This window comes from Notolepis coatsorum, assembly GCF_963971535.1.
Source record: "Notolepis coatsorum genome assembly, chromosome: 12".
Taxonomy (NCBI): Eukaryota; Metazoa; Chordata; class Actinopteri; order Aulopiformes; family Paralepididae; genus Notolepis; species Notolepis coatsorum.
In genome coordinates, this window is record NC_140176.1 from 83,169,749 (window position 1) to 83,195,659 (window position 25,911).

At 43.2% G+C, this 25,911-nt stretch overlaps 1 protein-coding gene across 1 annotated transcript in view; it reads right to left on the reverse strand.

Annotated features, from left to right (window-relative positions):
- Positions 1 to 25,911, reverse strand: part of prex2 (phosphatidylinositol-3,4,5-trisphosphate-dependent Rac exchange factor 2) — a 317,978-nt gene that overhangs the window by 240,591 nt on the left and 51,476 nt on the right. Inside the window, exons 2-3 of the mRNA XM_084325913.1 lie at positions 9,329 to 9,400; positions 2,799 to 2,921 (exon numbers count right to left, since the gene is read on the reverse strand). Coding sequence (XP_084182039.1) covers positions 2,799 to 2,921; positions 9,329 to 9,400 — 195 coding nt within the window. The remainder of the gene's footprint in view (positions 1 to 2,798; positions 2,922 to 9,328; positions 9,401 to 25,911) is intronic.

Sequence of the window (25,911 nt, forward strand, 5' to 3'; positions counted from 1 at the left end):
TATTTAGACCATGGCCCAGATGTCATGAGGCTGCCAGACCGTAGTTCCTTATTTCCAGTCAGTCCGTATTCTCGCGCCTTGTTCTATTTATCAGTCCGTGTTCTATTGTGCTTCTAACGTCCTTGTCCTCCTTTTGCTCACAGTTCCTGCCTGGCTCCACTCCCTGTTCCCCCATATTGGATTCCTGTGAATTACCTCTGCCTGCCTGACCATTCTCTCCGTGAACATCCCTGGACTGTATGAGGACCCTCTCCTGGCTACGACCCCCCCCCCACTCATCTGACTACCCCGTACCTGCTCACTCCCCGGACAGTCTGAGTATCCGCTCCCCCCCCCCCCCCCCCCTCCCCGCTCGTCGGAGTACCCTGTACCCGCTCGCTCCCTGGACTGTCTAGCGACTGGATTCTGTTACTCCTCTTTTCTCATTAAATACACCCGACATTTGGGTTATACTCTGATTCCACATCGTCTCTGCTTGTCTGTGTCTGCACCTGTGTTCTGGCTTTAGTGAAACCGTTACAACAATGGCTCCCGGCCACTGAAAGCCATAGTGTTTTCAAATTCTAAAGATGGAATTCTGAGAAAACATTCCCCAAAATAAAGAGTTAAAGGAAAGGATTGCCACAGTTCTAAAAAATAAATGAATAAAAAAAACAATGAAGATGGGAGCCAAGCCAAAGCCAAGGATAAGTGTGGCTAGATTTATGGCACTCTGAAGCCTATTACACACCAATCCTCCTCCCGGCCAGCCGGCTTCAAAGAAATATGATATATAATCTACCCTACATCAGGACTCTATCAAGCGTATCGCACATGTGCACTGCACATACAGTACTAACACACACACACACACACACACACACAGTAACACAGTAACACAGATGTGTAACCCTGAAGAAGAAACATAGATCTGGACAGGGGAGTGAAAATCCCTTCTGTAATTTATTTGCACCCAAAGGGCATCTCCCGATAAGTAAGGTCACATGCTACCGTTAGAATGAACAAAAGAAGCACTGTTGTAAGAGCTGGTATCTGTGTAAATAATCTTTATTACTGTAGCTTGGACAAGAGGTCATTATTATTATTTTAGATGATTAATCGTATTAGTTTACGAGTCAAAATCAAGAGAGAACATGTGGTTGTTCACCTGCCCAAAGTATGTACAGTAGTAGAGTAGGCTAACTTAACAGCCACAGACAAAATGTACAGTACATAAAGTTTGTCCGAGAGAAGCGACAGTTGCGATTGGAGAGTCAAGAAAAGAGGACAGAGCTTGATATAGGTCAATTTCCCAACCCTGGGGTAAAATTATCATAGACTTGTGAAACAAATTCCTATTTTAACCCTTTCAGGTGTATGATCTCACACCTGTGATGTAACAACAAAGGTTTCTGGTCATTTGGAACCTATGGAGTTATAGAATTCTGAGAGAACTTAAAAAAATTTAATAATGTAATAAAAAGTATATCTAAAAGGATTAAGTCCTGTGTGTGATGGTATTGTGAGAGATACTCTCCGCCTCCTCTCTTTAACTCATTCAACGCCAGTCACGAGTATAGTCGGGTTAACTCGCCAACCGTTCAGCGCCAATCACGAGTATAGTCGGGTTTTGGTGGTTATTTCTTTTATTAGCTATATCCATTCATTTTCATCCATCCAGCCTGATGTTATCATTGGGAATGGGTCTGAGCTCGCAAAAGGGCAAATACCGCCGCCTACGCCTTCCAGCTGGTATTGCACTCCATTCGAAATGGTGTTTCTTTTCTGGGACGATCCGAGCCGTGCGGGCGGGGTTTAAATACTCAGGCGAGGTAGAGCTTTACAACGATGACATGGAACAGTAACCCCGCCCGTTCATGTGTAACTCGGTAATGTGGGACGGACCTCCACGAGCAGTATTTGGAATGGCGATCAGATAATTGGATTATTTCTTTTGCATTACATCAGATACCAGGTAAGGACTCTATATATAAAATATTGTGTTGATCTGATATTTCTTTCTACCCCGATCGAAGCTGTGTGTGTGTGTGTGTGTGTGTGTGTGTGTGTGTGTGTGTGTGTGTGTGTGTGTGTGTGTGTGTGTGTGTGTGTGTGTGTGTGTGTGTGTGTGTGTGTGTGTGTGTGTGTGTGTGTGTGTGTGTGTGTGTGTGTGTGTGTGTGTGTGCCGTTGGGTGGGAGGAGGTGGCGGGGGAGCCCCACACTACGAGGGTCTTTTCATTCTTGCATGAGGAAGGATAATAATCTAGCATTGATTTCGATAATCAGGCGAAAAATTACAACGTGTTTAGTGTATTCCACTAAAGGGCTATTATCGCGTCTTTTCCTGGAATTACTCAGAACAAGCAACCAAACTATATTCATATTCAAACCGGTATAAAACGAAAATGTACAGATGAAAAAACAATCTCTTTCGTGGATGTTGACTGGAAGCAACTCACTGACAGTCGACGGATGTATTAGACCCATAGCTATAATATACGATATATTTTAAGCACTCGCAAGTGAACAAAGCGCCCCATTGACTTACAGCGCTGGCGTAATAGCGCCCTCTGGCGCCCCGACCTGTGGCGCAGAATGAGTTAATGAGAGACCAAAAGGTCTCTTTCCCTCTCTTTGATGTAAATTACATACAGTATATCCTAAACCCCATCCTTCCTCTCCTAACACCTCACCCCACTCTCCTTCCCATATCAACCGACCCCAACAATAAACGAGGTATGGACGCCTGTGAGGCTGATAAACGTGGTATGGAGGCCTGTGAGGCTGATAAACGAGGTATGGAGGCCTGTGTGACTCACAAAATGCAGGAAGCAGTGTCCGACTTCGTGGTGAGCGTGAGGATCAGGCTGAAGAAGCGCCTCCACCATGGACAGGAAGTCCCTGTGGACGGAGAGCATCCCCTCTAAGTTGGAGAACAACACCTGGAGAGGACACAAGGATACAAGGACACAAGGACACAAGGACATAGGGTTAGGGATGAGAAGATTAATTCATGCATTCAACGTTTCAATGCGGAGGAGGGTAGGTTGGGGTCGACAGGTTTTCTGAAAGTTCATACGATGTTGAAGATTTTGATTTCTCAAAATGAATGTTGTTATTATTTCTATACGCTATTTCTTAGGCTGACGTTGGCATATTTTTGAAGGGGGGAAAAAGAAATACAAAAAAACACAAACAATATTGAAGCATTTGAATAGTGATTTTGTTATTTACATTACATTTACATTTAGTCATTTAGCTGACGCTTTTATCCAAAGCGACTTACAAGTTCTGTACGACAAGTCATCAGGAAGGGCACAACTCTATCAGCTGAGTAACAATGTTCATCAAGGTGTTGAGTGCTACAGTGTAGGTTAGTTTATTAGGACAAGTGCATGACGGTAAGGTTAGTTAGGGTTAGATTTAATTTTTTTATAATTTTTTTCAGATAATGGTTGAAGAAGGGCCTTGGGCCTTGAAGCTGATTCGTGCAGCAATGGGGAGCCAGTGCAGGTCCCTAAGAAGTGGGGTAACATGGGCCAACTTCGGTAGGTTTGAGATCAGGCGGGCCGCTGCGTTCTGAATGAGTTGAAGAGGCTTGGTGGCAGTGGCCGGGAGGCCAGCAAGCAGTGCGTTGCAGTAGTCGAGGCGGGAGATGACTGTTGATTGGACGAGGAGTTGGGTGGCTTCTTTTGTCAGGAAGGGGCGGATCCTTCTGATGTTGCTCAGGAGGAATCTGCAGGTTCTGGTTGTCGCTGCGATGTGAGCAGAGAAGTTCAACTGGTCGTCGAGGACAACACCAAGGTTCTTGGCGGTCGAGGACGCGGTCACAGCTGCATTCTCGACTGTGATGGAAAGGTCGGTCAGGGGGGAGGATTTGGCCAGCAGGTAGAGCAATTCTGTTTTGCTTAGGTTCAGTTTGAGGTGGTTGGTCGTCATCCAGGCGTAGATGTCGGACAGACAGGCCGAGATCCGCTCAGAGACGTGGATACCTGAGGGAGGGAAGGAGGAGGGAGAAGAGAAGGGGTCCTAGGACCGAGCCCTGGGGGCGGGTGGCCGACAGGGTCCCTCTCCATGACACTTGGTAGGAACGGTCATTGAGGTATGATGACAGCCATGTCAGCGCAGAGCCAGCCACTCCCATTCCTGTGAGGGCCGCCAGGAGGATCTGATGGTTGACTGTGTCGAAGGCTGCAGATAGATCTAGGAGAATCAGGACAGAGGAGAGGCCTTTCGCTTTTGCTAAGTGAAGTGCCTCTGTGACCGCAATGAGGGCCGTTTCTGTGGAGTGGCCAGTCCTGAAGCCTGACTGATTAGGGTCTAGGACAGGGGTCAGCAACCTGCGGCTCCAGAGCCGCATGCGGCTCTTTAGCCAATCAGCTGCGGCTCCCTGGCGAAAAAATAAATAAAAAAACATATATATATATGTTCTCTTATTTTGGAGATCGATGTTATGAAAAATATTTCATCAACTAAAATATTAAGTCAACAAAAATATTTCATCAACTAAAATATACAGTACGTGCGTCACACCCCGCGCCTCTCCCTGCCGTCTGCAAGTGGCTAATCTTGAGTTTCCGACCCCCCAGTAAGATAACCATGGATAAATCCAAAAAAAGGAAAGTCTGAGGAAAATAGAGGGTTTAATTCAGCGCGGACAGATTAATTTGCTTTCACGACTAACGATGCAGGCTTACATGTATGCCTGATATGTGGTGCGAAATTTGCGAACAACGAAAAATTTACTTTTTATTTGATAGATTTTCCACAAATAAGGGAAGGACTCAAATAGAGCTGCATAGTTCAGGGTTTTATTTCAAAGTAGGTCTACAGATGCCAGTGTTTTTTCTCCTTTTCTGTGTTTTATTTCAAAGTAGGTCTACACATGGTACTGTAGTCTTTTTTCAAAGTGGACTACTTTTAATTTTATAAATGTTCCACAAATAAGGGAAGGACTCAAATATACCTGAATAGTTCAGGGTTTTATTTCAAAGTCAGTCTACAGACACCAGTGTTTTGTCTCCTCTTCTGTGTTTTATTAAAAAATAGGTCTACACAGCCAGTATTTTTTCTCCTCTTCATAAGAGTTTGAGGTTTCCCTTTGTTATATCAGGTAAAAACAGCAATAAAAAGTAGGGATGTCCGATATTATCGGCCTACCGATATTATCGGCCGATATCGGCATTAAAATGTGATATCGGAAAATATCGGTATCGGTTTTAAATTTTTTTTTTTTTTTTTACATTTCTATAGAAATGATGTCCGATATTATCGGCCTACCGATATTATTGGCCGATATCGGCATTAAAATGTGATATCGGTAGATATCGATATCGGAAATTAAGAGTTGGACAATATCGGTATATCGGTATCGGTAAAAAAGCCAATATCGAGCATCCCTAATAAAAAGTCAAAATGTTTCTTTTTGTTGCTTTATAATTCCATTAATGCAACAAACTGTGTGCTATAAGTATAAAGTATAATAAATCGCAAATTACTTTGGGTATGCAATTGTCAGGCGTTTTATGCTAAATGTGGGGTATGCTTGGGGATATATAAAACGTTATACACTTTGTTATCTTAATTTTAAAGGTAAATAGGTTGTGCGGCTCCCTGAGCATTTTATTTTGTGGGACGGGGGAAAAGTGGCTCTTTTGATAGTAAAGGTTGCTGACTCCTCTGGTCTAGGAGGTCATTCTGTAAGAGATAAGCAGTAAGTTGGTTGGATACAGCACGTTCAAGTGTTTTAGAAAGGAAGGAGAGAAGAGAGACTGGACGATAGTTGCCTATGACGGTAGGGTTCAGGGTTGGTTTTTTTTACGAGCGGTGTGACTCTGGCTTGTTTTAGGGAGGTGGTAGCAATTGAAGCTTTGAAGCATTTGGGTCAGCCCTACATACAAGATACTAACAGGGTTATGTAATGTACATAAAATGCAGGAAGCAGTGTCCGACTTCGTGGTGAGCGTGAGGATCAGGCTGAAGAAGCGCCTCCACCATGGGCTGGGAATCAGCACTCATTACCCAACTCGATTTCAATTCACAAGGTCCCAATTTGAAAATATACCAATTTGGTTGGCTTGATGTTGCTGGTTTCAGGAGGTCAGCTCCTGCCACTCATTTGGTGAACTAAGACATCCACTGAAAAATGGTATGGATTAGCCTTACTAAGCTCCATGCCATCAGGGACAACCCCTCCCACCCACTATACACAGACTTGGCTGACAGAAGGAGCACGTTCAGTGCTAGACTAAGACTCCCAAGACGTAGCACTGAACGGCACAGGAAGTCCTTCATTCCGACAGCCATCAGACTTTACAATGCATCACTGTGCCTCACTGCATCCCTGAGCACAGGGTGACAGTTACTATCTTCCTGGACTTTTACAATTTTACACTTACTGTATATTTCTGTATATTTTATATTAGAATGTAACATAGGAAATGTATATCCCGGACCGTATTTTGTTCTTTATTCTTTATTCTTAGGCTTATTTTTATTCTTATTCATGATTTTAGTTTTTGTCTACCCAAAGGTTTACTGTTTACTGTGAGCGATTTGTTGTGCCAAATTTCCCTCAGGATGAATAAAGTATTTCTATTCTATTCTATTAAAGGGTTGATCTTGAGATTTTAAAAATGATGCTTAAAAAGACACGTGGAGGCGATAGTTCATTATAAACAAATTCAATGATATTTTTGGAAAGTTCTTTGGCTAACCGTAAAACTGCATAATCTTGCCTTGTGGCAGACAGCACAATGGCAAATGATTTACACAATGGGAAAAACTGAAATCCCAACACGTTACCGTCGCATTGAATGAGAGAAAGTCTGAAAAGAGAGAGACAGCGTGTCCATGGAATAAAGGACGAGGTCTCTTTGAAATGGGCATTTTAAGCGTAAAACTTCATCAACTGTTCTAATTCCAGAATTATGAGAGGAGATTAGCTTGTATAAGCGAGTTATAAGGAAGGCGGTAGATATTTTTGCACAACAATTGCGAAGGGGCCACATTTTTAAGATCTGTGTAAAGTTGAACTGTGCCTTCATGTGGCCCTGACTGTGTCTCCCTTTCATGTCATTTATGTGGCCGTTTTAATGGACAAAGTAATGTGCTGACTGTATGAGTGAGAGGGGCCCTTCAGTGGCAGTGAAATTAAGGCATGAGAACAAGGGACGTTTTTCCCGTAGCGAAGCAAAATAACCCGTTCAGATAACAAGAGAACAAAGAATTAGTCATAGTCGTTGTTTTGGGTTACACTTTATTTTGATTAGTCATTGTAGACTATCTACATGTTGTCAGTAGTGTGTCAGTCGACTGTGGGTCGTATTATCTCCATTTTCAACAGACTGTCAGTAGACCGTCAAACAGGGTAGTTTCGACAGACGGTCAGTAGACCGTCAAACAGGGTCGTTTCGACAGACTGTCAGTAGACCGTCAAACAGGGTCGTTTCGACAGACTGTCAGTAGACGTCAAACAGGGTCGTTTCAACAGACTGTCAGTAGACCGTCAAACAGGGTCGTTTCGACAGACTGTCAGTAGACCGCCAAACAGGGTCATTTCGACAGACTGTCAGTAGACCGTCAAACAGGGTCATTTCGACAGACTGTCAGTAGACCGTCAAACAGGGTCGTTTCGACAGACTGTCAGTAGACCGTCAAACAGGGTCGTTTCGACAGACTGTCAGTAGACCGTCAAACAGGGTCGTTTCAACAGACTGTCAGTAGACCGTCCACAGGGTCGTTTCGACAGACTGTCAGTAGACCGTCAACAGGGTCGTTTCGACAGACTGTCAGTAGACGTCAAACAGGGTCATTTCGACAGACTGTCAGTAGACCGCCAAACAGGGTCATTTCGACAGACTGTCAGTAGACCGTCAAACAGGGTCGTTTCGACAGACTGTCAGTAGACCGTCCACAGGGTCGTTTCGACAGACTGTCAGTAGACCGTCAAACAGGGTCGTTTCGACAGACTGTCAGTAGACCGTCAAACAGGGTCGTTTCGACAGACTGTCAGTAGACCGTCAAACAGGGTCGTTTCAACAGACTGTCAGTAGACCGTCCACAGGGTCGTTTTGACAGACTGTCAGTAGACCGTCAAACAGGGTCGTTTCAACAGACTGTCAGTAGACCGTCCACAGGGTCGTTTTGACAGACTGTCAGTAGACCGTCAACAGGGTCGTTTCGACAGACTTTCAGCAATTTGTTTTTAATTTGTCTGCAGCAGGAACGGTTACGGTTATGGTTATGGTTAAGGAAAGGAATAGGTTTATATTCGTTTAAAAACAACTTTTTAGGTGAAAATGATAACAAGTTACAGCTCTGCAGCTCGGAGTGACAACAATGAAACTGTTGGTACGTTACTGACACGCTATCGTTAGGATGTAGACAGTTTTGGGGGGGAAATTCTACCTACCGTAAAGCATAATACGCCTACAGAGAACAAAGGTAGGCTCGTATAAATTGGGAGTACATCCAAATTTAGACAAACAAGAGACATGACAGTGGTAGTGTGGTAGTAAACGTAAAGACAATCCAGTGGTCCATGTCCGAATGGCACGTTTCCCTACCACCACCACCACCCAGCCCCTCCTCCCACACACATCAACAACAACACATCAGTATTCTATATATACATGATATGCACTCTCATACATATACATACAGTATATGCTTGCAAATATGGCTACACATTATACATAAAAAAAAATGAAAATCTCAGCTATTATGTGTTTGGCGTGTTTCTTGTTCTCGTACGGCAGACGCCAGGCAGCTGTTTGACGGCATCAGAGCCCTTTTATTTTTCTTTCTGTGACCCTGCAGTGACCTTGTCCTCCAGAGCCCTCCCTCCCACCCCGTGCAGCACAGCATGTTCTCCCAACACGTCCCCAGACACTGGCAGATATACAGTAAACACCACCCACAGTATGCAGGTCCAAGAGATAGTCCCCGACGAAGACACTCCCTTTTCACCAGACAGCATCCTTCATTGTCCTCCAGAAGGAATCACTTATAAATAGATTATGTTTACAGCTGCTTCCTGGATCGGACAACTTTTTCTTTTTTTTCTTCTTCTTCTTCATTCAGAGTCTTGTCTATTTTGGGTTGAAAGAGGCCCTCAAACAAGAGGCCCGCTTTATTTAGTTTCCACTGTAATTTCCGGGCTCTTTTATTGGATTACGTTATGAAAACAAGGTTTTAAGTGTAGCGTTGGAGCTAAAAAGAGGGGAGAGGGCGGGGTGGGGTGGGGGAAGGGGTCATTCTTGAATTCTTAACCCGGGGGCCATGTATCCAAAGTCTTGATTACACATTAATACATTAATTAATTACATCAGAGAGTGGGGGAGCTCACCTTAACCGTTTCCTCTGTGATGTTCTTGTCGATCTTAGTGGCCGCATACTGGTTGAGGCGATGTAGAAACACCTAGCGAGAGATGAGAAGGAGAGAAACGGTTAATAATACCGAAGTGGCCCCCGGGATTCAATTACGTTTGGCGCCTGATAGGTTTGTGCCTCGTCTCTTAACAGGAGAGCGGGTTCCAGGTTCCTTGTGTGCAGCTGCAACACTTGACTGCCAGAACAAATTGCTAAGCATCACAATGGCCACCTGATACGTATGAAAGGAGATCTTTTTAAACTGGATGGAGAAACAACATGGTAATTGTGGCACATGGTGTTTCAAAGGCTTATCTTCAGGGGGGGGGGGGGCAGGGGGGGTTGAGAGTCGGTATGGGGAAGCTAACCCAGGGTTCCCAGACATTGCAAAATGAAATTCAAGGACTTTTAAGTACTTTTCCAAACACTATTTTTCATTTTCAAGGATGTCACTCAAAGGATACAATTTACTTTTAAATGTTGTTTTTTAAGCATCTTCTTGGCCTGCTTGCCAGCTAGAGCATCACACGTGAAGAAGAAATGAGGAAAAGCAGTTGTAGCGCGCGAGACAGCGACTCGTCAGATTTTATTAAAACAGAACACAAAAAAAACTATTTCTTGATTCAGAACAATTTGATCATGGATGAACAAAACATTCAATGTGAATGGTTGATTTGAATTTCAAGGACTTTTTTCAGGGACTTTTTTGTGTGTGGCTGTTTTCAAAGAATTCCAGGCCTTGATTATTTTTTGTAAAAAATCAAGCACTTTAAGCACTTCAAGGACCTTGTGCAAACCCTGCTAACCGCGGGTGAATTGAGATGGATGGGAAGCGCTCTGACTGACCAAAAAGGACCACGGTTGATCTCTCTCACACTACTTCACACGCCCAAAGGTACTTGGTGATCCGCTTCAGTGTTTTGGGCACTTTTCATGGAGCTCGCAAATGAACAAGATGAACGTGGAACTAAGGAGGAATTTGTCATTTTCAGAAAGCATTTTTTTTTCTTTTTTTTAAGCACATCAAACAACAATCTTGAATCTTTCGTCAAGCTAACTTCAGTAAATGCTCCTCTGCTTTCCTCTGCTGCCCCCCCCCACCAACCCTCTGGAACTCTCTGCCCTAGTACCCACACACATCAAGGAAACTATAAAAGAAGGAAGGGTCATCACGTCAGAATACCAGCATTCTATGCTCTGCTTGGTGCCAGACTTCGGTGCCAGTTCTAATTTGAATCCTGTATTAAAATTCTAAATATATCCCAGCTATCTGAGTCTATACCAATCAACCAATATATTATAATTAAACGTTAGCTAGTTAACAATACAACAAATTGCAGATGAATCTGAGATCCGAGATAATAACCTGTTTAACTTAGGTCATAAACGAGGAGAGGTCATAAACGAGGAGATGTCTAATCCCATTCAACCTTTTTCCACACTTGGCACCAATGTGCGTGACCATAATCAGGAACTCCATCTCACTCCCTTCCTTCAAAAACGCACTCAAAACTCTTCAAATCTGCTTTTAATCATATTTAGTATTTTCTTTCTTTTCTACTTTGTGTATTTTTTTCTTCTTTCCCGCCTTTGATCCTTTGTTCTGATTCTACTTGTTTCTTGTGTCTTTGAGTATCATGAAAAGCACTGTAATGTAATGTATTGTTTGTTATTATTATCATCATCATCATTATTAAAGTCCTTAAGGAAAACAAACTTTCATTTAGATAGATAAAAATGCCCTCGGTTCACATCACATCAAGGAAGTATGAGTGAAATATGACGAAAGCTTAAGGAAAGAAGAAAAAAATAATCACACTTCAAAGAATACATCATCCTATTGAGGAAATTGCATTTCGTAGCCCTCAACCGTCTCTCCACCAAACACACTCAAGATACTTAAAATTACAGCCTTGCTTTTCATATTGAGTTTAAAGGGGACATAATAAGCCCCTTTCAACAAGGTAATATAGGTCTTTGAGGTCCCCTAAACATGTCTTTGAAGTTTTTTGCTGAAAGTAAATATTCAAATTATGCATTCCAGCAGCCTCTATACCTCTCTGTTTCAGTCCTGTTCTCAATGGGCTGTTACTGTGCCTGTAACGAATGAGCTGCTTCTATCGTACAATCTAGTGGTGGTGCGCAAGCCTGTACGTCAAACTAATTCAGATCCAAACAGACTAGGGATGCACGATAATTATCGGGTCGATATCAGCAATTATGACGTCATCCCGATAAACCCGATAAAATAATTGATAGCTCCGATAAGAATATATATTTTCTTTTCATGTCAACGGTACCCATCCCTACTGACAAAGCACAATACCTGTTGGTTTTTAGTTCACTCATTGTTCAGGGAAACACATTGTTAATGACATTGACGGATTGTGAATTTTGTGATTGACTCAAATTATATTTATTTGGAAAAATAAATAGTCACTTTATTTGAAGAGTCAAAACTGTTCTCTTGGCTTTGTTTTGTTCATAGTAGTAACGCTCATGTCATGATAAATCTGGTTAGGTCAAAACTACAGGAATATACATTAAAAAAAAATTATAATACAATAAATATATATATATATCGGTTATCGGTATCGGTATCGACCTTGAGGAGCAGAAAGTTATCGGTATCGAAAATCAATATCGTGCACCCCTAAAATAGACTAGACATTGCAGATCAAATATGACTCATGTGGTTAGGTCCAGCTTCTTCCAGCTGAAGCAACTCTCTAAGGTCAAGCCTCTTCTCTCTTTTAAAGACTTTGAGAGAGTTATGCATGCCTTTGTGACAACGCGGCTGGACTACTGTAATGCGCTCTACGTTGGCGTTGGCCAGGCCTCGCTGTCGCGTCTTCAGCTGGTCCAAAACGCTGCTGCTCGGCTGTGGACAGGGACACGCAAATGGGAGCACATCACTCCTGTCCTCGCCTCCCTTCATTGGCTGCCTGTGCAGTTTAGGATCAAATTTAAGATGCTGTTATTTGCATATAAAGCAATACATGGTCTGGCCTAGGGCTGGGCGATATGGCAAAAAATCATATCGCGATAACGATATGATAATGTTATCATATCATTCGATATCGATAATTATCGAAAAATTGTTATAAGTATAAAAAAAAAAAAAAAAAAAAAACAGATGTATGTTTATTTTGCAGCAATTCTTTGTCGTTGCCGCCATCTTTAGTGTTACATCCCCTCACACTCCAGTTCTCAGGCTGCAGCTGGTTTAAAAGCTAAAGTAAACCGGCTTCTCTGCTGGCTGTGGCTCCAGGGGAGTTGAACAGTTCTGGCTCTGCTCGTTTATTTTCTATCTTTTGGCGCTTTTTTGGTGGACAAACCACCGCACATGTGCACCGTGACTAGTGACTGGAGTCTAGCTCTGCTAGCACACATAGCCTACTGTGTACAGACGGTTTCAAACTGTATTTAAAATTAGAAAGCAAACAAAATAAATGGACAAGAGAAAAATAAATCTCAATTTGGTCAGTATTGTCATTTGGACAAGCAAAGCCATTACTTTAAGTTGCAGGCAAGAAAGACAAGTCTGTCCACTGTCCCTGTTGCAGGTCACACAAAAAATCGATTATTAAAATATATCGCGATATTTATCGTTATCGTTATATCGCCCAGCCCTAGTCTGGCCCCACCCTACCTCACAGAGATCCTGCACCCCTACACCCCATTACGGTATCTGAGGTCTGCTGACCAGTCCCTCCTTGTTGTCCCCAAATCCAGGCTAAAGAACAGGGGGGGCCGTGCGTTTGCGGTTGCAGCCCCCAAACTGTGGAACGAGTTGCCCCCCCACATTAGGCTGGCCCCAACGCTCCCAATGTTTAAATCCCATCTTAAAACACATTTGTTCTCCCTAGCATTTTTTTTAAATGTACAGTCTGCTGCCGTAATTGTGTTTGTAGTTCTGTGTGCATTGTATTGTGTTTATGTGTTTTTTTCCCCTATATTATGGTTTGATTGTGAAGCACTTTGGTCAACCTTGTTGTTTTTACACGTGCTATATATGAATACATTTGGATTGGATTGGATTGGATGGTACAGCAATAGCATAGCAATTGTGTTATCAGAAACATATTTTACGTTCAACTTTAGGTAGAAAAGAGACGATTTAGGCGCAAGCTGCCATCTTGTAGTCTCCATGCACATTTGATCAAGATATCTTTACATGCACGTTATTAACTATGGCAATGGTGGCTGCAATTCTAAATGGCTTGTTTCAAGAGGGAGGGTTCTTGTCACAGCTGCTGAAAAGGCATAATGCACATATTTAACATGTTCTTCTCAGTGTTGGGACAACCGCTCATGCTGTAGAAAGCAATGCAACAGACAGGAAAAGGCAATTCTCCCATAAAAGTTCCCTTTATGTTCATATTGTGTTGTCAAATATGAATGACAATAAAGGAATGGGAACGTTCGCAAGTGTAGCATCACAGACCGTGTACACACATTGATTTTCAGGTTCCGTATCGCAACATCTATACCCTTAAAGCAGACGAATGAGCAGAGTTATTGATTTTCATCAGAGGGATAGAAAAGGGTATTTTTTCCCCTCATTGAGTCAAATGGATCTGCTATAGTGCAGTGACATCTTCACGCCCTGGCCAGCTCATAAGAGAGGAACAGAAGAGGTGGGTTCACAATGAAAACTCATGTCGTAACTCAAACAATGACATTATTATACACTGAATATATATTATACACCCCCATAATAGTATCATTTTGTTTTATTACCGGAAGAAATACCCTATATTCATGTAACATTCTATTACTACTTACTATCATGTCAATCATAAAGATTTATATCAGCTTAAAAAAGGTGGGTGAACTCCAATACGTGAATAAAAAAGGTGTTAAACTGAGTTTAGGTGGGTCTATCCTCCACTACATCTCTGCATGGTAATAAAAGGTGTTAAACTGAGTTAAGGTGGGTCTATCCTCCACTACATCTCTGCATGGTAATAAAAGGTGTTAAACTGAGTTTAGGTGGGTCTATCCTCCACTACATCCCTGGAAAGGGGGCGACCAGTACTTTGCAGATCGGTTGACAGGCAGTGCGACAGGTCAGCAGTGTCAAAACACTCCTGCAGGGGACGGATTACACCAGGACACGGGTGGCAGCCATGTCTGTCTGTCTGTCTGTCTGTCTGTCTGTCTGTCTGTCTGTCTGTCTGTCTGTCTGTCTGTCTGTCTGTCTGTCTGACTGTCTGACTGACTGACTGACTGACTGACTGACTGACTGACTGACTGACTGACTGACTGACTGACTGACTGACTGACTGACTGACTGACTGACTGACTGACTGACTGACTGACTGACTGACTGACTGACTGACTGACTGACTCACTGACTCACTCACTCACTCACTCACTCACTCACTCACTCACTCACTCACTCACTCACTCACTCACTCACTCACTCACTCACTCACTCACTCACTCACTCACTCACCCACTCACCCACTCACCCACTCACTCACTCACTCACTCACTCACTCACTCACTCACTCACTCACTCACTCACTCACTCACACACTCACACACTCACACACTCACACACACACACACACACACACACACACACACACACACACACACACACACACACACACACATGTGCACACATACTCTCAATTTGAATCTATTGATATAACACAGGATGTGATGTCATTAACTAAATCCAGATGTGTTACAAAATGACACAAATCGTGTTGCTATTATTGTTGCTATTATTTGTTGTGTTGTTTTTCCAACATCTGTAGGTGTTTACGCATCCTATATGACCATGCACAAACACACTAACTCAATCATGCACGCACCATGCTCTCCTTAATATGGCCTAGGGTTTGCACGATAGACCGATACTAGAAAGATATTGTTAATGTAAGCGGTCCAATACTCCATTTTATTAGTTTTGATACTTTTAGAGCAATAGCCTGATGCCGTATTTTCTAGGAGTTGAGTAAAGGCGTGGCCAGAGCAGTGTGTGTGTGTGTGCGAGAGAGCGCATGCTTTGCGTAGTGAGTGTGTCAACAGTGTCTTTGCATGCATGCCTTTGTGACAACGCGGCTGGACTACTGTAATGCGCTCTACGTTGGCGTTGGCCCGGCCTCGCTGTCGCGTCTTCAGCTGGTCCAAAACACTGCTGCTCAGCTGTTGACAGGGACACGCAAATGGGAGCACATCACTCCTGTCCTCGCCTCCCTTCATTGGCTGCCTGTGCAGTTTAGGATCAATTTTAAGATGCTGTTATTTGCATATAAAGCAATACATGGTCTGGCCCCACCCTACCTCACAGAGATCCTGCACCCCTACACCCCATTACGGTCTCTGAGGTCTGCTGACCAGTCCCTCCTTGTTGTCCCCAAATCCAGGCTAAAAAACAGGGGGGGCCGTGCGTTTGTGGTTGCAGCCCCCAAACTGTGGAACGAGTTGCCCACCCACATTAGGCTGGCCCCAACGCTCCCAATGTTTAAGTCCCATCTTAAAACACATTTGTTCTCCCTAGCATTTTTTTACTTTTTACAGTCTGCTGCCGTAATTTAGTTTGTAGTTCTGTGTGCATTGTATTGTGTTTATGACTGTGTTTTTACTATATTATAGTTTGATTGTGAAGCACTTTGGTCAACCTTGTTGTTTTTAAACGTGCTATATAAATAGAGTTAGATTGGATTGGATTGGGATTGGAGTGTCTGCTGAACACACACTAAGGCATTTTCCACACTGTCTGTTCGTTATTCTGCCTAAAGCCAGGACTCGACAGTGTGAGCGTTTCACACGCATTTTTTTCTTCTTCTTTTTTTTGTATCTCTCTTTCTCCAATTTTTCTCTGTTTTCTCCACGTCCCAATTTAGTCGTTGTGCCAATTCCCCCCCTTCCCCTACCTGGTTGTTGTGCGCATGTTCTCCTACTGGTCGGTACAAGGGAACCCTGAAGTATCCACACGCTTCCTCCGACACGTGCGGCGACAGCCAGTGGCTCTCTTCTCACCTGGCAGCGAGGACTCTCATTGGTGATGTGTAATGCGTGGGAGGTCACGCTGCCTTCCTCAAGTCCTGCCTCCGCTGAGCAAGCGCCCAGACCTGACCTGTAGGCGTCGCTGTCCACAATGCCAGTTTCCCACCCACGCCTTCCCTCCCCCTAACCCAGCCAAACGAGTTAGTATAGCGATCAGCCCAAGCCAAGGCCATGCTAACTCCGGGAGTCGAGACCGCAGCCTCTTGCATTGGTGACGAGCGCAATCTCCGCTACGACACCTGACCGCAGCGTTTCACACGAATTTGCAACTAAAATAGATACCAAGATGACCTAAAGTTTAAACTAACATTACTTGCTAATGTGAACCAAACTGGTCCCAAAACAGTTAATCCTGAAGCTGCTCACAGCGGAGTCTGGTGCGAAGGTACGTTTTGTGTTCCTATTGTGAGGAATGGGAGAGGCTGAGCACAATACCCTCCATCTGTCTGTGTCTGTCTGTTTCTTTTAACAGATGTAAGATTGTATGTTTGTTTTAAAGGTGCTATAGATTCATAGATTCAGAACATTCAGCCACTAGATGTCACACTAGAGTACCAGCATGTCATTTATCCAATCATGTGCAGTCCACATGTGGAAATGGGAAGGGGATACATGCATGCAACATGTAAACAATATAAATGTTGGACCCACCAAAATTGACCCATTAATTAATCGTTTTTGGGGGGAAAAGCAATATTTGTATTCCGTACCTTTCTGAAAGCTCTGTGGATGTATTATTTTCTTTATGATTACTCTACATACAAATATTATCTATAGCACCTTTAATTCAATGAAAATACCATACTAGCCATGGCATCAATTTGATATTACTATAATCTAAGACTTGTCAGTCATAAAGATTCCTAAAGAAAAAGGTGGGTAAACAATGTGTTTAATGTGGATTTACCCTGCGTTACATCTCTGGCTCTACATCTGTCTCTGTAGTCTTGTCGTCTGTCTCTTAACAGGATGTTGGTTGTTGTGGCTGGCCACGGTGAATGGACATCCTCCTATCACTGCCCCTCCGAGGGCCATTATGCCATCGGTCGTTTAGCGTGGCTACCGGGCATCCCGGGCGAAGCCGAGAGGTAACAGCCCCGCGAGGTAAACTACTCACTGTACTGACGACGAGACAAGTACAGCAACATGTTCTGTTAACAAGGTTCCCAGGCCCATACATGGTCCTTCCTGTCTCCACCTCACAACCAATGTCTTCCTGGGCACGGCCTACACACCTGAGAACCCTCACATCATCAAGGAGCCAGGATAAAGAGGCCTGCACTTTTGTTTTCACCTCCCGTGGTATAGGACTCTATTCAGACCTCTTCATGGAATCTTCTTGTGCCCAGTGACTTTTTGCTCCATACTAACTCTTGTTTCTCTGATGCCCAGGATCTCACCTCTCCGTACTACACCTCAACCACGGACCCTCACCAGCCTGAACCATCATGGACCTCACACACACCCAGTCTGTCGCTCCTCCACTCCTTTTTTTTTTGGATCCACTTTTTTCTCCCATTTTTCTATTTTTCTCCCATCCCAATTTCGTATCATCCAATTCAACCCTCCCCTGTCTCGAACGCTGTTTCTTGCCTCCCACAAGCCGGCTGCAATGTGGACTAAGTCATACATAGCACGAGTCCCCTCCGATACTCGAGGTAGCAGCAGTCGCATCTTTTCACCTGCGCGGCGCGATCTTTCAGCGTCAGGGGTCTGCGCTTTGGAGGGGCGCCGCGCGCCGCCCCCATCGCTTCCTGATTCTACTGCGCAGGCGCACCAACCGACCTGTAGGAGTCACTGTCCACAACGCCCGATCCCCACCCATCAGTTTCCGACCCCCTAATACTGCCAATGTGTATTAGTACGGACGACCAGCTAAACTGAAAGCAATGTGGAGCGCTGGGCTCGAACAGGCGACCCCAGCGTCTCCAGTATTCGTGGTGAGCACCTTGCCCACTGCACCACGTAGCCGCCCGCTCCTCCACTCCTTGACCCTTGTCTCTGAGCTCCTCTCACCACCTTGGACCTTGCTTCCCATGCTATCATTAAATATTCTAAACCACTCCCTTCTGTTCTGCTCCTGGGTTCTAGAAAAGACACCTAACCCTAACACATCTCAGTATTTTGTAGACTGGTGCTGACAAATGCTGAAAGATTGGTGAAAAGTGAAGAGGTGTTTTGTCAGCGGTACGTTTAGGAATGCACCTATGTATAGGATATCAGGCTATTACCACACTAAAATAGGGTCTTGTATCAGATAATTCACCCCCATACAAAAATCTGATACCTTGAGCTTATGCTGGAAATGTGATACCAAGACCAATACGTAACATTTAACATGCAACCCAACTTGAATCTCTGCCTTTTCGACACACAGAAGAAGCACGTCAGATGTCTCAAAGTGGAGAAAAAATTTATTACGTTCTCATCTCAATTGTATTTTTCACCCATCCCAATTTAGTCGTTATGCCAATTCCCTTCCTGGTCGTTGCGCGCATTGCCCCACTGTCGGCCTGGGGAGGGTGTAGAACTACCACATGCCTCCTCCGATACATGTGGAGTCGCCAGCTGCATCTTTTCACCTGACAGCGAGGAGTTTCACTGGGAGAACATAACGCATGCAGAGGTTCACACTATTTCACCCAAATCCCCTCCCTGCTGAACAGGCGCCCCAACCGACCAGTAGGAGTCGCAGTTTTCAACGACCAGGACACATACCCCACCGGCTTCCCACCCGCTAACACTGCCAATTGTGTTAGTAGGGACGACTGACCAAGCCGGAGGTACCGCTGACAGCTGGATTCGATCCCAGAGTCTCTGTGGTGGTAGGCGAGTGCTTAGTCCACTGCGCTACCCAGCCACCCCTTATCTCAATAATCTTTGTGCAACAGTGCCATACAAATAGTCATAGAAATAGGTTCTGCAAAAAAAAATTATCTCAGTTTTCTATTGGTCCGGCACCTGCCTTGAAGGGAATTGGATGTGTCTATATCATTATACTTTCCTATACAAAAGTATATATACCCCTTTGCAGATGTAATATTTTTATTTGGTCAGCTCACACCAAGTGAACTCGGAATCTGTGCATTGGCAGTGGAAGAAGTGGTGATTGGTGCTGTCAGACTTTGGTTGTTTTTTGCTAATGTAAGAATATCTATAAATCTATCTATCGATAAATCGACCATATCTATCTATATATCCATCCGTCTATAATTGTATCTATTGTAAATTACTTAAAATGAACTGTTATTTACTGTGTTAAAGCTGGAAAATTCTATGTGTGCTCATACAGGGAATTCCATACAACAGCACCAGAGAGTCTGTGTTCAGAACTGTTGAGCTCAGCTTCAAGGTTCTCCAGCTGGTCTATAAGGCCATAAACCACTCCGGCCCGACCTACCTCCAGGACCTCCTCTCCCCTCAAATTGCATCCAGGTCACTCAGGTCTGGCAGCCAAAACCTCCTCGCCATCCCACGCACTAGGCTGTCAACCATGGGGCACCTTGCTTTTTCCGCACTGGGGCCGCGCCTGTGGAATCAGCTGCCAGGATCCATCAAGGCCTCAGTCTCCATTGCTGCCTTCAAGGCCAGCCTTAAAACCCAGCTATTTTACTCTGCCTTCCACTAAGGGCCTGTTTTTGAATCTGCTCCTAAGTTTTGTTTTTTATTTTATTTAATTTTATTCATTTGAAATGTTTTTATGTTTTAAACCTTTTTTAATTATTATTCATATCTTTTTATTTTATTCATTTTAATGTTTTCTTGTTTTAAACCTTTTATTTTATTTTATTTTTTACTGCTGTGAAGCACCTTGAGAGCTCACTGAGTTTAAAGTGTGCTATATAAATGAAATCTATTATTATTATTAATCCTTGCCCCACAATGGTGGAATGAACTACCCACCCCAGTTAGGACAGCCGAATCCCATCCAATCTTTCGCCGTCGACTAAAGACGCACTTCTTCAACCATTATCTGAAATAATGAAAAGAAGAAAAAAACTAACCCTAAGTAATCTTACTGTCATGCACCTGTCCTAATAAACTAACCTACACTGTAACACGCAACACTTTGATGAACATTGTTACTCAGCTGATAGAGTTGTGCCCTTCCTGATGACTTGTCGTACAGAACTTGTAAGTCGCTTTGGATAAAAGCGTCAGCTAAATGACTAAATGTAAATGTAAATGTAAATCCTACCCTAGTCTTAAGTAACCATGTTTAGACGTTGTGTCAGTCTTGGTTCTCTGCTGCTACTTTCTGAAGAAGCATTTTCATTGGCTTATGGACGAGATATTAGTCACTTGTTTCTTTCTGTTTTGGGCAGAATGTAGAAATATATCCTACCCCGTTGCAATGTAAATTTTTCCTTGCAACGTATCCTTTTCCTGTCTGTACTATTGCTTGATTCACTTTTGAATAAACCTCTGAAAAGATGTTTTCTACCTTTCATTATTGAATATGATCAGATAAATGCCACAGTGCTTACCTAAAAAGCAAAAAAAAAAAAAAAAAAGCTTGATCTAAATCACACAGTATTAACTCTGTATTGGGTGGTTGGGGTACTGGATAATTGAATGCTTGAATCTGGGCTCACCGTGGGAGGAGAAACTTAAATAATCAGGCTCTTTGTAGCGACTCCACGCTGATTACCATTCCGTAGCTGCTCACTAAGCATTAGCATCTCATTAGCAAGTCTAATAGGCAACACACGGCCAGCGGACGACCACGGTTCCCCTTGCAATGGTTCTTGACAGACACCGGGATGTTCGGAGAACAAAACGTAGGGTTAACTTTACATCAAAACACAGATTCCCGCCAGCCACGCGTGACATGAGACATGTCTCTTTCATTACGACGTGAGACACTTTGATTGTGATGAGGACGAAGAGCAGGAAATGTGTTTGACACACTATGTCTTCAGCTTAGCGAGACTCATGCTGACATGGTTGCTTACGGAATGCCAGCGACACAGATGCTTGTATGAAGTGAACAAAAACAGGGGAAAGCACATGATTGGTGGTGGTGGTGATGGCGATGGTGGTGAAGTCTATGTCTAATTCTAGAGGCTCATAATAAATTGTGTTTTATGGTCAATAAGATAAAAGACTGTTTGTTCGTATCCAAAAGGAGGCTGCATTGATGCAAAGCCCAATTTCTCTGAGAAAGAGAGAGATGTGGTTGCACGTCTCACCAGCTCCAATGTCCACACACTTAATTTCATCAATGTGTGTGTGCGCAACCACATCTTGCTTTTAGCACTATTGACCTATGTCAAACCCTGCTCTCTTTTTCTTGATCATCCGATCACAACTGTGGTTGTCTGAGGGAATCAACACAGTTGTGATTGGAGGAGAGGAACAATAAAATAGGGTGGTACTTGAGAGATAGGTTCAATTGGATTCTGTCGACTGGCACCTCAACTGCACAGATCCAGGCATCCACAATGAAGTCTATTGATTTCATTGAATTGTTTAGGTTTTTAAGATATAATGGCGATGACTTCTGCTTTATTAGACAGGACAGTGAGTGACAGGAAATCAGGGGGAGAGAGAAGGGAGGGATCATCACGAGCAACAAAGGTCTCAGGCCGGATTCAAACCTAGAATGTTGCAATTACATGGTACTGTACACACCTCACACAGAGATTGAGTGTGGTCAACTTCAGTTTGGTCATGAAGACGGGCTCGCAACTTGTTTAACGCTCCCAGAATACTTTTTTTGTTGTTGAAATAATACAATGTTTCAATGCAAGTTGGATCTTCATCAGGTTATAGTGACATGTCAAAATAATATATATATATATATATATATATATATATATATATATATATATATATATATATATATATATATATATATATATATATATATATATACATACACATGCCCATGGACAATCAGGCCCATCCGTGCGACTGCAGGGTGGACCCAAAGTTGATTGTGTTTCAAATCTACTATATCAAGTATATCAATTAACAGACTGCATCATCACCCAAGTTAAGATATATTTCTGGATGCAGTATTCAATAACTTTGTCAATTTAAATGTCTGAGAAACACAAAGAATCAGAAAATCCTTTCAATCTATGGTAGAATCTATCACAAACTGAAGTTTGGTCACACCAAGAGGCAATCCCTAAACAATGAAGAAGAAGAAGAAGAAGAAGAAGAAGAAGAAGAAGAAGAAGAAGAAGAAGAAGAAGAAGAAGAAGAAGAAGAAGAAGAAGAAGAAGAAGAAGAAGAAGAAGAAGAAGAAGAAGAAGAAGAAGAAGAAGAAGAAGAAGAAGAAGAAGAAGAAGAAGAAGAAGAAGAAGAAGAAGAAGAAGAAGAAGAAGAAGAATTTCCTTAGAGAGGTCAGAGTGCAGGGGTCACCTGTAGTGCGCCCCTGGAATTGTTTTGCGCTTCTGTGCCTTGCTTAACCCTTTCACTGCCGCACTACACAGAAGGTTAACCCTTTCACTGCCGCACAACAGCCGGTTAACCCTTTCACTGCCGCACAACAGCCGGTTAACCCTTTCACTGCCACACTACAGAAGGTTAACCCCTTACTATCACACTACCGACGGTAACCGGTGAAACCGTGAAAGGGTTTAGGGCACTTTGAGAGATACGGTGTGCACCCTAGATGTTATACCACAACCTCACAGCTGGAAACCTCCTGTTGGTACCGGGGATCATCATCACACTAGTAGCAACATTTCCATTACTATTTGGCCTCTCGACCTCTAGGCCACTTGGCCACCCAGAGACACAATGGGAGACACGGTAGGGTTGGGTTCCATTAGCCAGATCCATTTGAACTAGGGATGTCCGATATTATCGGCCTACCGATATTGGCATAAAAATGTGATATCGGAAAATATCGGTATCGGTTTTCAAATTGTTTCCTTTTTTTTCTTACATTTATTTAACCTTTATTTACCCTGGCAAACAAGTAAGAACAAATTATTATTTTATTTATTGTCAAAGTATGCATAATGTTGTGTTAATTACACGACAAGAGATATGTAATGTTAATTACCTGAAATTATTCAGTTTGAGGGGGGGGGGCCCTGCATATATCGGTATCGGTTGATATCTGTATCGCAAAATTAAGAGTTGGACAATATCGGTATCAGTAAAAAAGCCAACATCGAGCATCCCTAATTTTAACCCGTTCCAAGTTAGTAAAATACCTGGAATTGTTCATTATAACATAAATCCTCAAATCAAATCCATTCCCCCCTTCTCTCTTGTACAACTACTCTCCACCTCAACCCCAGTCTTTCAATAGTATTACAGTATTCATGATTCTGTTGTATAACAACATGCTGCAAGAATATTTTGTTACAATTGTTGAGTGCAATACAAATTGATCATCACACAGCAGCCATTTTGCCATGCTCAGGTTGGGTTCCTGTCCACCCTGTTCCCACCCAAGGTGGTCAATACACATCATTTACCTAAGAAATCATGTTATTTACCATAGAAATTACGCAAATAAATTACCTAAAAAAGCAGATTCAATACTAGATTCAGATTGGATCAAATGCTTTCAAACCACAACCCTATGACAGCAGTAGTTATTTTGTATATTAGATTCACATATATAAGATTTGTCTTCAGGTTTTGTCTCTGGTGTCCCTGATTAGAACGTTTTAGGGGTGTAAGTAACGGTACACAAAAACCACGGTACGGTACGTACCGTGGTTTTGAAGTCAAGGTTCGGTACGGGTTTTCGGTACAGTGGGGGAAAGTTTGGCTTTCCATGTTCCACTCAGGGGTGATGTAGTGTGCAGTAACTAATTGTACTTGTAGGGCTGTCAACGAATATTCTATATTGAAATTAATAATCAACTTGTAAAAAAATATATATATATAATAATAATTATATTAGATTGTGAAAAAAACAGCCTGTGGTGGGCGGTCGTTAGTGGTTAACATACCGTTGTATTCGTTCGGTACACTACACAGCCGTTCGGTTCGGTACGGTACGGTACACATTGAAACGGTTCGGTACGGATACGTGTACCTTTACACCCCTAGAACGTTTGTCTCCAGGTTTTGTCTCTGGTGTCCCTGATTAGAACGTTTGTCTTCGGGTTTCTAGCTTTGTGAGAGAGTTATCCACACTGGAACTGTCTAAGTTCAAAGGGAAAACATGTGCACATTCAGTTTTAAGTCGTATATAATATCACAATGGGTTGAAATGAGGAGGCAAAGGGAGTTAGCGAGGGATCAGCCAGCGGCTGTTCCGTAGACCTCAGACCGGTTTCTCAGACTGAATTCATTGATGTCTGCTGTCTCCGTCCTCACATTCATTACACTGCCGCGCCACTGGCCTTCCGTAGGGACACATTCTGTTCCCCGGGAACCGGTCGTGCTCTTCTTTCGCAGGAAACCGCCATGTCTGGGCGCAGTGTCCAATGATCCGATCAAAAGCAGACTTCAATGAAACCTGATCCTAAACACGGAGCAATCACAGTTCAGCATTAGGTGACACCAGAGAGATCGACAGATGGAATGCCTTCAATCCAACTCCATATCCATAGAGCTTGAACTGATAGAAAGGCCATGACCATGCCCATTCAAATCTACACTGTAAAAAAGAAAACTGTAAAAAAACGGTAAATGTCTGGCAGCAACGGTTGGCAAATACTTACTGTCAAATTACAGTAAAATCAAATACATTTACAGATTACTTTTATTTAAGTAAAACACTACAGACGGTTAACCTCGGTCTGTAGTCTGGTAAAAAGGGTTAACCTTCTGTAGTGTGGCGGTGAAAGGGTTAAAGGGCAAACATATGACCACATTCATGTCAGAATGTCTACATCTCCCATTGGGGGTAAATGGAACATAATGACCGGTCTAGTCTCCTAAGGTGCGGGCAGCAATAAGCCCACCACCACCTTGTGCAGCTCAGTGCAGGAAATGAGAACGACTTGATTAGTCTCCGTTTGACAGGTCTCTGGATGAATGGCATTCCAAAGGCAGCTGTACTGAACATTCCAGAACGTTCTGAATCTCGTGACCTGTGTCCACACATGAAACAATGCACTTTTCCACAAGATGACATCAGTTATGGACAACTGGGGGGACGGGGACTAAAAGACAAAAGGAAATGACCGAGGCACACGAGAAGAGGCCCTTTCTAACCGTTGGAGTTCTGTGAATATAGACGTCTCATGGGGGACGTATTTTCTGGCTATGCTCCAGAGTCTCCGAACTTTGCTGCAGCTCTAGGAAAATGAATGAACTATTAATAGATCATGTAGCTGTGGTCCCATGAATAAAGCCTTCTTTTTTTTTGATCCACTTTTTCTCCCATTTTTTCTATATTTTCTCCCATCCCAATTTCGTATCATCCAATTCAACCCTCCCCTGTCACGAACGCTGTTTCTTGCCTCCCACAAGCCGGCTGCAATGTGGACTAAGTCATACATAGCACAAGTCCCCTCCGGTACTTGAGGTAACAGCAGTCGCATCTTTTCACCTGCGCAGCTCGACCTCTCAGTGTCGAGGAGTAACGCGTGGGAGGCTCACGCTGCCCCC